This window comes from Anabrus simplex, chromosome 2, assembly GCF_040414725.1.
Source record: "Anabrus simplex isolate iqAnaSimp1 chromosome 2, ASM4041472v1, whole genome shotgun sequence".
Taxonomy (NCBI): domain Eukaryota; kingdom Metazoa; phylum Arthropoda; class Insecta; order Orthoptera; family Tettigoniidae; genus Anabrus; species Anabrus simplex.
Window position 1 is genome coordinate 425,737,887 of NC_090266.1, and position 14,994 is coordinate 425,752,880.

The following is a 14,994-nucleotide window of genomic DNA, read 5'->3' on the forward strand; positions in this document are numbered from 1 at the left end:
CGTATTGTTTTGCTTTTGGAAAATCTGCTTAAGAGGGGGTAAACAGGAGTCACCAAGGGGGTCATATTTTAAAATGAGTATATCTACGATGTATCTCCAAAAACGTAACATTCTACAGACATGAAAACTGATATCTGGAATCTCCTGTAAAAGTACAGGAACACGCATAATTTGTTTTCTGAAAATCCACTTAAGGGGGAATGTCAAACGGGGTGAATTTTTAAAATGAGCAATCTATAGTGTATCTCGAAAACTTAACATATTACAGGTGTGAAAAATTGGAAAATAAAGTAACACGCATTTTTTGTTTTAGGAAAAAAAAAACTGGTGTGTGTGTGTGGGGGGGGGGGGGGGTGGGGGTGTGTGTGTGTGTGTGTGTAAAATGTCTGAAATAGGGTTGAATTATTTTTATTAGGATGTTGGTATCTCCAAAACTGAAGATATTACAGACATGAAAATTTGTATTTGTAATCTTCTTTAAAAATAAAGAAACACATATTCTTTTGTTTTCAGAAAATCCACTTAAGGGGGTGGGGTGGGTGAAGAGAACTGAAGAAAGTGTTGAATTATATTTATGAGGATACAAATAAAAAGTGAACTTAAAACAATAGAGCCCTAAGGGGGTTTTGACTGGTAGTGAGGAATGATGACAGAAATATGCATTTATATGAAACTGTTTGAATTATGAAGTTAAAGTGATGTCCTAGGTGTTAAATAACAGCAGGTTTGAAACAAATGTAACCGATCAGAGGGTGAACTGCGGGTAAAGATCTGAAAACAAACATATTCATTCCTTCCTCCGAAACTGTTTAACGAAGACAAAGTTTCAATTCCAAATTCTAGGAGCGAAATAGGAAATATTTTATTACGATTCAACCAAAAAGTGTTAAATGAGGTTAGCTTGGTAAACAAAATTATTTATCCCACCAAGACTGTATGACGTACAAAGTTGTAATTTTACGAGAAGGGCTTTTATGTCCTAGGTGTAAAATATCATATACTTCTAAATATTTCTCCTTTCAAAAACACAATATCCATTCTTCCGAAACCTTTCAGGCACTTAGTTTTTTTTTTTTTTTAAATGAAGGTTGGTCTTCTACACCCTAAATGTTAATAAATATCTAAAGACAAACACCCCTGAAAAAGTATTCAATCCTCCATTACTGTTCGACATACAAAATAAAAAATTTACAGTTTGGTCGCTTTTACATCCCAGATTTTAAATACGATAGGGTTTTAAACATTCAAATTCTTCCGTATGGGGTTCAAATGAGTGTTAGATCAGAAAATAATAATTCCCCCAAAAACATTTTACAGGCTCAGCTGAAAGTGGACTCTCCAAAATGTGAAATCTAGAATAATTTTATATTTTCAGTTTAAAGCCGCAGCGAAGCACGCGTATCTTGCTAGTATACCGATATAATTAAATACTCAAGGGATATTTTGTGTCTTTAAATACCTTAAAGGTAATTTGAAACAACAGTCAATCATTTTATTTACAAAGGTTCCAAAAGCAGTAGAAATAACCATCAAACAAACAAACAAACAAACGGTATATATAATATCTTTATATCTATTTCAGCAAGCACATAATATTACAAATATTATAAACAGAGAAAATTGACACATCAGTAAGTAACTATTTTACACAATTGAAAAGTTTCCCAGAATTATTGGTGCCAGTGACTGCACCTACATTAGAATACAATCTCCTTGAGACCGAGCTAGATAGCTGCAGTCGCTTAAGTGCGGCCAGTATCCAGTAATTGGAAGATAGTGGGTTTGAACCCCACTGTCGGCAGCCCTGAAGATGGTTTCCCGTGGTTTCCCATTTTCACACCAGGCAAATGCTGGGGCTGAACCTTAATTAAGGCCACGGCCGCTTCCTTCCCAATCCTAGGCCTTTTCTATTCCATCGTCGCCATAAGACATATCTGTCAGTGCGACGTGAAGCAAATAGCAACAACAATCTCCTGGAGGAGATTCTGCAGAGTACAGAAATAAGGAGGAGTTCTTTTCGTGTGGAATCATTGTATAACAAATCCCAAATAAGAGTGGTGATGGTGATTTTTCTTTTAAGAGGTAGAGCCTGTGAAACAGTAGCTTTAGGAATTCTCCCAAAATCTCCTACTGTGATAAACATACTACTGCAATGCATGCAGCAGCTGACAGATTTATACATCATGATTTCCGAAACAGAAGGAAGTTACCGTTTTCTAAATATTTACACTTAACATTTAACAGTTCAGAAATGTTAGTTTTACATTTTCAATGCATATTTTATTCTAGCTCTGATTTGCTGAAATAGTGATATGGCATTCTGTTGTGTTAGCTTAAACCTGTTTAAAAACTATTTCATTCCATATATGAATGTGGCATGCCGTTGCTCGAAAGACTTGTGTTGCTCATGGTCGTTCAACAATTTGAACCACTTCTTCATCACTAAGTACTGCACTTCTACAAACGCCTTGAAAATATTTTCAAGATACAATTGTTCCATCATACTGTAATATTATGTATTCTTAAACTTCAGTTTAAACAGCAGAAGAGTGACAGTCAAATTAATCTCTAGTTAAACTGAAGATTAAGTTTTATAATATGCAACTGACAGAAAAACCAAAGTTTAAACTGAACCAATAGTTTAAACCTCTATTATAATACCAGCGGTTAATACCTAACAAAGTCGTGTACAAAGAGCTAGAACCCATTACAGATACTATGCGTAAGAGTAAACTGGGATTCTTTGGACATATCATGAGGATGCAGGACTCGAGACTTCTGAAACAACTAGTACAACACAGTCTCGTCTCAAAAAATACCACAACAGGATGTAAATGGATCAGAGAAGTAAGAGAGGATCTGAAGGAAATAGGCCTTACAACAGAAGACACCAAAAATAAGATAAAATTGAATACAAACTCAAGAATACAAACCTCCGCTTTACCCTTACACAAAACAAACCAACAACACGCACATTTTCAACTGAGGAAAGGGCATGAAGATCGGAGCGTCTGAAGAAGTACTGGGAGGACCGCAAAGCCCGAACAATCCCTTCAAAGAGACCTGAACGACGGACTGACTAAAGTGATCCTATGTGGTCATAAAAGAAGAAGAAGAAGAAGAAGAAGAAGAAGAAGAAGAAGAAGAAGAAGAAGAAGAAGAAGAATACCAGCATACAGAAAAGAACAACTGACTTTTAAATTTTGAAATTGCTACCAAAAAAAAAGTTTGAGGTGATGAAGCCAGAAAACAGTAACAGGAATTCCATCACACCTCAAAATTTTACGATAGTGAATTATCTTCCCAAGCCGAGGGGTCACACATATCCTGTACAGGCTAGTGAGCGACAAAGAGAATACTGTGACTCCAAGAAAGTAGATGCAATATGCTGTTGGAAGTAATTCATGTACAGAACAGAGTGAAATTTTCTTAAATGATCTTCATAAGTAGTTTGCCCTAACATAATTCTGCGTGAAAGTCTTACGTTTTTATCACATTCATACATTTCCCTAATTCTAAATAAATATACTCATCTCACTTCCTATTTTATAAGTCGAATAAATATTTCAATAAAAAGTCATATGCTGCAAGAAGTCGGTTGAATGAAGCAGCTTTTGTAGTAAAATTTAAAGTACTGGGAATATCTTCTGCTTAATCCTAGTTTTCACTAATTCTGGAGTCTATTCAGTCCTAAGGAGAAATTTAAGTTGTTTTTAAGTAGGTTAAGAAAACCAAGAAATGACTGACTGTTAGGGATAGGATGGAATGAACTAATATAATTATGGTGTAAGTGACATGTTAGAACTGAAGAAGATATGCTGAGTATAGAATAATCAGAATAAGAGAATATATGAGAGAATTATATTGGCAGCAATCGTGATATTAGTAGTAGAATGAGTTTGAAGAATTATGTGTGTATAAAATATATATCTGAAATATACAGTTTACTAAAATGTTATGATAATATTACATGAATGATATAATTAAATTTCTTCCTTTAGTCTGGTCTTATTGTTCTGTTTGTTTATCATAACATTTTTCTGCATAATTTATGATTTAAACACAGAGAAATATAAGTTATAGTTATTACGGGGAAGGGGCTGATATTGACAGCAAGAATACTACCATCATACCTAAGTGGAAAACCTACAATAATAATAATAATAATAATAATAATAATAATAATAATAATAATAATAATAATTTTCCTGTATGTAAAATGTATTTCAAATTTAAAATGAGAAATATGTGAACATCTGTGATGGTTAGTTGGAGGTTTGAGCATTGAGATATTGGATTATCATGGAACAAAACTAATTTCTGTTGTATAAAACTATTCTGCAAACATATTGAAGTGGAATTACTGTGGACATTTCTCCTAGGAGTCACTGTGAACATTTTATTATTTCTTTTTACAACTTCTCAGGTAAATAAAGGAATAACGGAAATCAAAGAGGATTTTGGGAAGGGTATTGAAGTTCAAGGAGAGGTAATCAAAACCCTGAGATTTGCCAATGTTATTTTATCTGAGTCTGCAAAAGATCAGGAGAAATTGCTGAATGGTATGGACAGAGTCTTGGGGAAGGAATACAAGATGAAAATAAGCATGTCCAAAACAAAAGTAATGGAGTGCGGTCGAACAAAGTCGGGTGACGCAGGAAATATTAGATTAGGAAATTAAGTCTTAAAGAAGGTAGATGACTATTGTTACTTGGGTAGCAAAATAACTAATGATGGCAGAAATAAGGACATAAAATGCAGACTAGCACAAGCAAGGAATGACTTTCTTAAGTAAAGAAATTTGTTCACCTCGAGCATTGATATAGGAATTAGAAATATATTTTTGAAGACTTTCATCTGGAGCATGGCATTGTATGGAAGTGAAGCATGGACGATAACTAGCTCAGAAAGAAAGAGAACAGCAGCTTCTGAAATGTGGTGTTACAGAAGAATGCTGAAGGTGAGATGGGTAGATAGAATCACAAATGAAGAGATGCTGAATGAAATAGGTGAGAGGAGATCGATTTTGCTAAATTTGACCACAAGAAGAGATAGAATAATAGGGCACATCCTAAGATACCCAGGTCTTGTACAGTTGGTTTTAGAGGGAAGTGTAGGTGGTAAGAACGGTAGGGGTAGACCAAGGTACGAATATGACAAGCAGATTAGAGCAGATATAGGATGTAATAGTTATGTAGAAATGAAAAGGTTAGCACGGGATAGGGTCACATGGAGAGCTGTATCAAACCAGTCTATTTACTGATGACTCAAACAACAACAACAACAACAACAACAGAGTACCTCACCAATGAAGATAAACTGTATAGTAACATGTGTACCTGATTAAACACAGTAAAAATCATCATGGTTTAGCCAATGTACAGAAAAGTAAACTGATTTATATGTTTTGAAATTCGATAGAACTTCCCTATCAGTTAAAAGGAAAATAAAATATCAGACAGTGATAGGACATCAGGTTTTATGAAATGACATCTAAACCTGACACAAAGAAAACTAGAAAATTCTGAAATAGCCACAGTAACTACAATTTACTGTAAAACAGGTTAATTATTTCATGACTATGGGTCTGTCACAAGCAACAAATAACAAGTAATAAGTAGCTAGTAACAAATAAAGTGGAGTTAATGTACAGCATCAGCACACACACACTCTCTCTCTCTCTTCCAGATAAAAAAAAAATATATATTCTCCGTGTTGTGATTCTGAATTAAGGAAAAAGTTGAAAATCACATATTTTAACACTGATGGTTCATATTTTTTATCAATGAATAAAAGAAGAAATTCCAGCAACTACATATTTCAAAGGTGGATGAAACCAGAATGACTACAATACCATCATCTTTTGGAGGAAAATACGACCAGACTGTATCAAGAGAACAAAGGGAAATGGTTAAATATGTAAAGAATTATTTCTACTTCTAGAATCACCACTCTCCTTGAATTGGCGATTGATACAAAATTTTCAGGAGGTAGATACGGTAATTTGAACTTTTGATTTTATTTTGTCAACTGAAAGGATATTTTTACCCTATTACCCCCCACCTTTAAAACAGTGAAGGCACAGCTCTTAACATACAATTCTGATTTCTTATTGATTTTTTGTTTCTTTAAGAGCTAATAATTAACATCAACATTAATAACAATTATTATTAGTCTATAGGTCTGAAGACCAAATTTATTTCATTTTTCATGATTTAAAGAATGTTGCCAATTATTCGTTTAGTTACTATGCTAAGAGTACTATTATTTCAAAACTCCTTTTCTGTGTCTGAACTAGTCCCATTTCATGTCTATACTGCCAATTACCTTTAACACATTTATATATGAAGAGTCAGGGAAAAAGAAGAAAATAATACCCAGGTAAGTAAACTTCCTTCAGAACACACAGAAAACAAATTTTAATTTCAAAACTTCACTACATAAACAAATAAAAGTTACAAAATCATTGCTTTGAATAACTGAAGTTTGAAATGTAGTAATCTGAATTTCGGGCAAGATGACCTGGATGTAGGCCCCTTCGAACAACAAGTAATCAGAATTAAGCTTGATCCAATGCTAACTCCATCACAATAAAAAGTTGACTTAGCTCGCTCTCCCCCACCCAATCCTTCATATTATGTGTAGTTTGATAATACAAGAATCTTTAGAAAATTTGCAAAATAAATCTTAATAGTAGAGAATACACTGTTATTAAGAAAAGCACTTTTATTCATATACTTTTAAGAACATTTCAAAAAGCTGTCCATGTTAACCCCATCACTTCTATTCATACTTCTAACCATAAAACTATTTTTTCAACTCCTCTTCTGTCAGTTCAATTCATAGCTGTACAAAATAATACTTGGGATTTATTTGTAAGTAATATAATGCAACAAGCTTTACAAGGTACTGTATATCAGCTTATACAGATTATATTTACAAAATAAATGCAACTAATAATATACGCTGATAAATTCATTCTTCCGGGTGATAAAAATCTGAGGAATTATGCTTTTATGCTTTAACTGACTGGCAGTCACAGGAGTTACGTCTCCACCAATGGCTGCTATTTGGAAGAATATACCTCCAAATTCATTAATGATACGCATGTACTTTATGGAGAAACTATTCAATTACTCATACAAATATCTTCTACAATACAGATCTAAAATTGACTTTCCAGACTTGCATCAAGCAGGTGATTAATCATATTTTTCCTATTTTCAATAAGCACGAAATAATTACTGTGATTTCTAAATTTTAATATACTACGGTGCTAAATAAATGACACAGACTAATTTACATATCATTACAAACCTTCCAATATGTAACAAAAGATATACCAGGATTTTTCAAACTAAGCCTACTCCTTTCATATAGTAAGAAAAGCAAAGTGTTTCTCTTACAATCATAGGCAATATTATGCAACCAGAAAACACATTAGAGGAATACTAAAGAAAATATTAAAACGTCCACAAAATACTGGCAAAAAAGAAAGGTAGGAAACACTTTTGTATCAATTCCCTGATATTGTTCCAGCTAGAATTTCAATTATTTTTACTCAAATTTGAAATTCTGAAGATCAAATAATTCAAAGACAATCTTGTAGCTAAGTAACAAATAAAGTGGAGTTAAGGTACAGCATCAGAAAATATCCAATACTGATATACTATCAACCACAGCCATATATATATATATATACACATACATTCTTCCAGTTAAAAAATATTATTCTCCATGTTGTGATTCTGAATTAAGGAAAAAGTAGAAAATCACATAATTTAACACTGATGGTTCATATTTTGTATGATGAGAAGGTGTACACCATTACAAAATACTTGCTCTATAATTTACCAGTTTCTATGATGTCATTTTTTTCCTTCCTTAACATCGAGAAGATAGGTAAGACTACTAGGCCAAGTGTGTTGTTCTAAATGTATTCGTAAGTAAATTCTTAGATGAATAAAGTATTATCACATGAAAAAAAAAAAAAAATGCAAAGTAGAGGAGAGAAGTAATTTTAAGTTCTCAAACTAACTGATCTGAACATGAATTTTAAGATACTCAGCAAGTGTGCCAGCTACTGCTCAACTAATATCAGGTTAAACAACATACACCATTTTCAACTTCATACCATCTCAGAGTCACATCACAGAGAAATTAACGAAAGTATTTATAATTGCTGCTCAGTAATTTTCAGCACGCTATGGAGCTTACAGTTAAGCATTCATAAAGTAATATCACCACACACACTGGTTGTACCGTAGTAAACTTTCCACTCACATGTAACAAACTCAGCAATCATAAATGTCTTATATCACACATCAATCGTTCTGGCCCGATGAAGCTGACAGAACAGAACCATCAACACCAGGAAAAGAAAGGGCTCTTGTTCTGGAAGCGTTGAGTAAAAGTATCACTAAATGAACGGAACCTGGAAGTGGTGCCCACATGACCTTTCGATCTGAAACATAGCAGATTTAAAATGAGGAGTAAACATCAAAAAGTGGTACAGTAATGATATTTGCCACGATATAGTAAAGGAAAAATCCAGCATCAATATACAGAAACAGCAATAACATAGCAATACACTTTTCCTACATCAGCATGGTGATCCTGAAAGTATCACCAACAGCACATTAGACCTCTTGATCAATATCTTAATGTTCTAACTGAATGAAATTCATTCTATTAATTTGGGGAGATATTGGATTCAAATAAATTACTCCACATTCTTACCATCTACAATACACTAGTACATTCCTTCATATATGAATCTGTGATTGTAATTGGCTGATGTGACTGGTGTTCGACATCTGATTTAGATGGTCTTACAAGATGCCGGAATACCAAAACTTTGCCCAGAAAGGGTCCCTTTAATATGCCTCTATATCTACTGCTACATTTGAAAACTTAAAATATGAACAAATACTGTTAATTACAAGAGCCAACTGTGGCATACAGTCGGGCTTAAAAAATGCACTCAACCTTCTAGACCTTAGCTGTGTTTACACCACCGTTGAACGTCACAGGTATAGTATAATGAAACTGAACAACAGTGAGCAAGACAAATGTTTGACAGCCTATAGCTGTAAAAAGGACTGAAGATAGGAATAGAGTATATTTCTCAGTGATGTGCTTATTTTTATTTTTTAAAAATCAGAATGGTTTCAGGTTTTTTTTTACAACTAGCTTTATGCTGCACTGACACAGACCTTATGGTGATGATGGGATAGGAAACACCTACGAATAGGAAGAAAGTGGCCATGCCTTAATTAAGGTACAGCCCCAGCATTTGCCTGGTGTGAAAATGGGAAACCACAGAAAACCATCTTCAGGGCTGCCGACAGTGGGGTTCGAACCCACTATCTGTCAGATGCAAGCTCATAGCTGCGCAACCCTAACTGCGCAACCAATTCGCCTGGTGCTTCAGGTTCTTGCGATCAAAATAAGTCTCTAGCAAAAACTATGTAAGAAATTTTACCATCTAGTTGGCATGTAATTCTCGTTTAAAGAAAAGGGATTTACGCAAATCACAATGTACTGGTAAAAACTGGACAAAAACTGGAAACAACTGATGTGGTTGCTGCAACCTCGAAATGATTTCAAAAATCAAGAACACTGAACATACCAGTAAGTGGATCATGGTTTTGCATTCACTCAACAATATTTGCTGTAACGCTTGCTTTAGATTCAGAGATCAACCACAAATGGCTGTTCTGGTTTAGAGATTGCTATGGAATATATTTAAATGAATTTACGGAAAATAGAAATTTGCAGCAGCATATGATACAAACATATGATATAATAGTGAAATGGAAGCATGAGAAATATATGCCAAAATAAAATACCAATGCAACCAGAATGTTTAAGCAGAATTTTCCTGAAAAACATGTTGAAGTGTAAAAGATTAATAATAAAAACTTTCTCAGTATAAATCTTTTGAGGAATGATTATAGGCAAAAGTTTGAACAAAACGTTTGAAAGATTTAAAAAATTTACAATGATTTATTTCAATTTCATAACTGGTTTTAATAATAAAAATTAAGAACCTTATAGGAGTGCTCATTCTCAGAAAGTGACTAAGGACAGGAAAACCTGAAGTTTTAGGGTCAGAAAGGTATTTATGAAAGATGTGTTCATGGCCCTGTGTCAAGCATTTGGGTAACAAGAAACAGAGTCCTGCAGAGAGGCCCAGCCCATGAGCTGCTTCAGCAGTAGACTGCAATGGGCTTTGAAAGGCTCGAATATACGAAGCCCGTGACGGCATCGCACGGGCCGGTCTGGGCAGCACTCTGTCATTCGTACGCGGTGAGCCAAGGACAGAGCTGTGGTAGTTCTATGGGCTGACTGCTTCAATGTGTACAGTGTACTGCGTGTCAGCAAAGTGTGCTGCATTATGGTCGAGTGGAGCTGATTAAATTTGCTGTGGTTTTCAGTTTGACTTCTCCGTCTATCCTGTTATCGGAAATGAATGTGGACTGTAGTTCCAAAAGAAAAGAAACTGTGGCAAAAAATCGTGAACTAAAAAAAAAAGCAACAAATGAACTAAAAACCGCATAATACAAGACTTCTGAACCGGATCCTACACTTAAAAGTCGTATTTGGTTGGTATTCAAGCCTGTATTTGACGGTGATGGGAAAGATGTTAATTTTGTGTGCTGTACGATCTGCGGTGAACTTTATGTACACATTAGCAGTTACCCGCAGATTCTCCCGTGGACATCGTAATTTGATAAAAGTAATCGTTCCTCGGTACTGTACTAAGACATTATCTGAAAATCCCTTAAGTATAACACCTCACTGAAAAACTGAGTTTCATTTACCCCAGAAACTCTATGTAAAGTAAGTATGTGGTATTGTCTTTTGGGGCTGAGATGACCATGCGACATAGAACTGTACACGTGAGAACGTCTTCTCTCAAGTAAAGAAAGAAAAAAAAAGAAGGGGGTTTCTTTATTTTTAGAGGAGATTACGAATACATATTTCCACATCTGTAACATCTTCAGGTTTTGAGATATAAGTATCTGCATAAAAATAATTCAACCCCTTCATCAGCCCTTTCCCCACCCCCACCTACGTGGATTTTCCGAAAACAAAAAAGAGACACATGTTTCTAATAATAATAAAGTTCATATATCCCAGAAATTGCAGTTCAAGTCCCTGGAGTAGTAGTAGTAGTTTTGACAGAAATATTTCAGAAATTACTGTAGACAACCTCGTATTTTTCAGTAGGCCTAATTAAGGACACTTTCATTCTCCGTCCCGAGGAGTAGGGAAAAATAATAGTAATCCACCAGCTGTAATAATCACATAACCACATTTCAGTAGAATTGTAGTGAAGATAAGGTATAATATATTAGATAGTATCTTGCCAGTTATATTCGTGTTTTTCTTCGTGTACGGCAATCCTTTCGATACTTAAGCATTTAACCGAACGCAGTGTAGCGTAGATACATTGTAGTATAGATACAGTACATTTAGATAGTGCCGTATCTTGCCTGCTATATTCGTGTGTATCTATTAGACCGTAATACTAATAAAAATTTGTCTAAGCATTTAGCTTCGTTGGTAATCTTTGAGTACAGTAGTTCTTGCAAATTTCATTTCTGTTGTGCTTAGTTTAGTGACATGCGGTACGGTACCGGTATCGTAATTAGGATACGTCTAAAAGTAGTTTAAAATTACTGTAGTGTACTGTACAGTAGTATACGAGTAATATCCTATTAGAATTTAGTGTGATTATTTTATTACTGTAAAATATTTGTGTAGTACTGGTGTAGTAGAGGTATCCGTAGAAACTCTTATTAAAATACTGTTGTTGTAATTAGAATAGGCTTAATTGCAGTTTGGAATTGTGTAGTTCTTGTGTAGGCTATTACTTTCGATATTCAGTAATTAACAGCAGTTTTTATCCTGTCAGGGGTTGTAGGATAAAAAAAATAGAGCACGACTAAGTAGTAGTATATTAATTACCTTATTGTTGTGTACTATCCCAGACAATATATCCCTCCGTTCACTTATTTTTTGCAAATAAGTTATTTTATTTTTAATTTCATTTTCCCCCCCCCCCCGTAAAGAATGGCTAAGGAGCGCGAGTGTACTTACTGCGGATGTGGCGAGGCATTGAGGGGTATGAGGTAGGAGTTGGAAAGTTTGAGGGAGATAATTAGGATTCTCACAGAAGACAGGAAGGAAGATAGGACTCCCTCAAACAATGTACAGGTTACAGTAGGTGTACAAGAGGGAGGGGAAGGAAAGGGAGGAGTTGTAGAAGACAGGTGGTCTAATGTTCTAAGGGGAAGGAGATCGCAGGCTAAGGGCTCTATTCAGGATCAGAATTCAGGACAGGTGTCTGTGCGAAATCGGTACGAGTCACTCCAGGTAGAACAACAGAGGGAAGATGAGGGACAGGGAACTGTTGCTGAGATGTGTGGAAGTAGGAGGAAGGGAAAAGGTAGGAAAGGAAAATGTAGAGTAGAGGATAGGAAAAGACAGGTGGAACAGGGTCATGGGAAGGAGAAAAGGGAAGAGGAAGTAGCTTCTGCAGCTATCAGGAAAGATAGGGCTGACCAGGAGGGGAGGGGATCAAATGAGGTGGGTAGGGTTGAGGCTCTGGTCATGGGGGATTCCATCGTTAGACACGTGGGGAAAGTGTGTGGAGGAAAGGGTACCAGGGTAGAGTGTTATCCAGGAATTAGGTTGAGGCAGATGTTGAGGAAAGTAGAAGAGAGGGAGGAGGGGAAGGAGAAGGTGGTAGTGTTTCACGTTGGTACCAACAATGTAAGGCAAGCTGATATAAGTACCAACATAGTTGGAGATGTGTGGGATCTGGTAAATGCAGCACAGGTGAAGTTTAAGAAAGCGGAGATTGTTGTTAGTGGAATACTGTGTAGAAGGGATACTGACTGGAGGGTGATTGGGGATTTAAATGAGACTATGGAGTGGGTTTGTGGGAAACTGGGAGTGAAATTTCTAGATCCTAATGGGTGGGTAGGAGATAGGGATCTGCGCTCAGATGGCCTTCATTTAAACCGCAGTGGTACGTATAAGTTAGGAAATTTGTTTGGAAGGGTAATAGGGAGGTACATTCAGGGAAACGGGATGGCCTAGGGAGCAGTGATAAGGGAACAGGGAACAGGAAATCAAGTAGGGATGACATAAAATTGTTAGTGTTGAACTGTAGAAGTATTGTAAATTTAATAAATATATATTTACCAGATATTGTAATAGGAGTTGAATCATGGCTGAGAAATGATATAATGGATGCAGAAATTTTCTCACGGCACTGGAGAGTGTATCGTAGAGATAGGATAGGAAGGGTGGGAGGGGGAGTGTTCATTCTGGTGAAAGAAGAATTTGTAAGCTACGAAAAAGTTAAAGATGAGACACATGAAATTCTAGGTGTAAGGCTCATTTCTAAAGATAATAGGCAACTTGATATATTTGGAGTGTACAGATCGGGAAAGGGTAGCACTGACGCGGATTCGGAATTATTTGATAGGATAGTCAGCTATGTGGGAAACGACATGGAAAGAAATGTGATTGTAGCGGGAGATCTGAATTTGCCACATGTCAATTGGGAAGGAAATGCGAACGACAGGAAGCATGACCAACAAATGACAAATAAGTTAATATGGGAAGGACAGCTGATTCAGAAAGTGATGGAACCAACCAGAGGGAAAAATATCCTGGATGTGGTGCTGATAAAACCAGATGAGCTCTATAGGAAAACTGAAGTAATAGATGGTATTAGTGATCATGAAGCTGTTTTTGTGGTAGTTAAAAATAAATGTGATAGAAAGGAAGGTCTTAAAAGTAGGACTGTTAGGCAGTACCATATGGCTGATAATGCAGGCATGAGGCAGTTTCTAAAAAGTAGCTATGATCGGTGGAAAACGGTAAATAAAAATGTAAACAGACTCTGGGATGGGTTTAAAGAAATTGTTGAGGAATGCGAAAACAGGTTTGTACCATTAAGGGTGGTAAGGAATGGTAAAGACCCACCTTATTATAATAGAGAAATAAAGAGACTAAGGACGTGCAGACTGGAAAGAAATAGAGTTAGAAATGGCTGTGGAAGTAAGGAGAAATTGAAGGAACTTACTAGAAAATTGAATCTAGCAAAGAAGGCAGCTAAGGATAACATGATGGCAAGCATAATTGGCAGTCATACGAATTTTAGTGAAAAATGGAAAGGTATGTATAGGTATTTTAAGGCAGAAACAGGTTCCAAGAAGGACATTCCAGGAATCATTAATGAACAAGGGGAGTGTGTATGTGATGATCTTCAAAAGGCAGAAGTATTCAGTCAGCAGTATGTAAAGATTGTTGGTTACAAGGATGATGTTGAGATAGAGGAGGAGACTAAGGCCAAAGAAGTAATAAAATTTACGTATGATAACAATGACATTTACAATAAGATACAAAAGTTGAAAACTAGAAAAGCGGCTGGAATTGATCAGATTTCTGGGGATATACTAAAGACAATGGGTTGGGATATAGTACCATATCTGAAGTACTTATTTGATTATTGTTTGGTCGGAGGAGCTATACCAGATGAATGGAGAGTTGCTATTGTAGCCCCGGTGTATAAAGGAAAGGGTGATAGACATAAAGCTGAAAATTACAGGCCAGTAAGTTTGACATGCATTGTATGTAAGCTTTGGGAAGGCATTCTTTCAGATTATATTAGACATGTTTGTGAAATTAATAACTGGTTCGATAGCAGGCAATTCGGTTTTAGGAAGGGTTATTCCACTGAAGCTCAACTTGTAGGATTCCAGCAAGATATAGCAGATATCTTGGATTCTGGAGGTCAAATGGACTGTATCGCGATTGACCTGTCTAAAGCATTTGATAGGGATCATGGGAGACTACTGGCAAAAATGAGTGCAATTGGACTAGACAAAAGAGTGACTGAATGGATTGCTATATTTCTAGAAAATAGATCTCAGAGAATTAGAGTAGGCAAAGCTTTATCTGACCCTGTAA

At 35.7% G+C, this 14,994-nt stretch overlaps 1 protein-coding gene across 1 annotated transcript in view; it reads right to left on the minus strand.

The window, feature by feature from the left end:
* Positions 1-6,386: 6,386 nt before the first annotated feature.
* The window catches only part of Pi4KIIalpha (phosphatidylinositol 4-kinase II alpha), a 281,979-nt gene continuing 273,371 nt past the window's right edge, over positions 6,387-14,994 (minus strand). Inside the window, exon 8 of the mRNA XM_067140835.2 lies at positions 6,387-8,464. Within this exon, the coding sequence (XP_066996936.2) occupies positions 8,365-8,464 (100 nt within the window). The 3' untranslated portion in view covers positions 6,387-8,364. The remainder of the gene's footprint in view (positions 8,465-14,994) is intronic.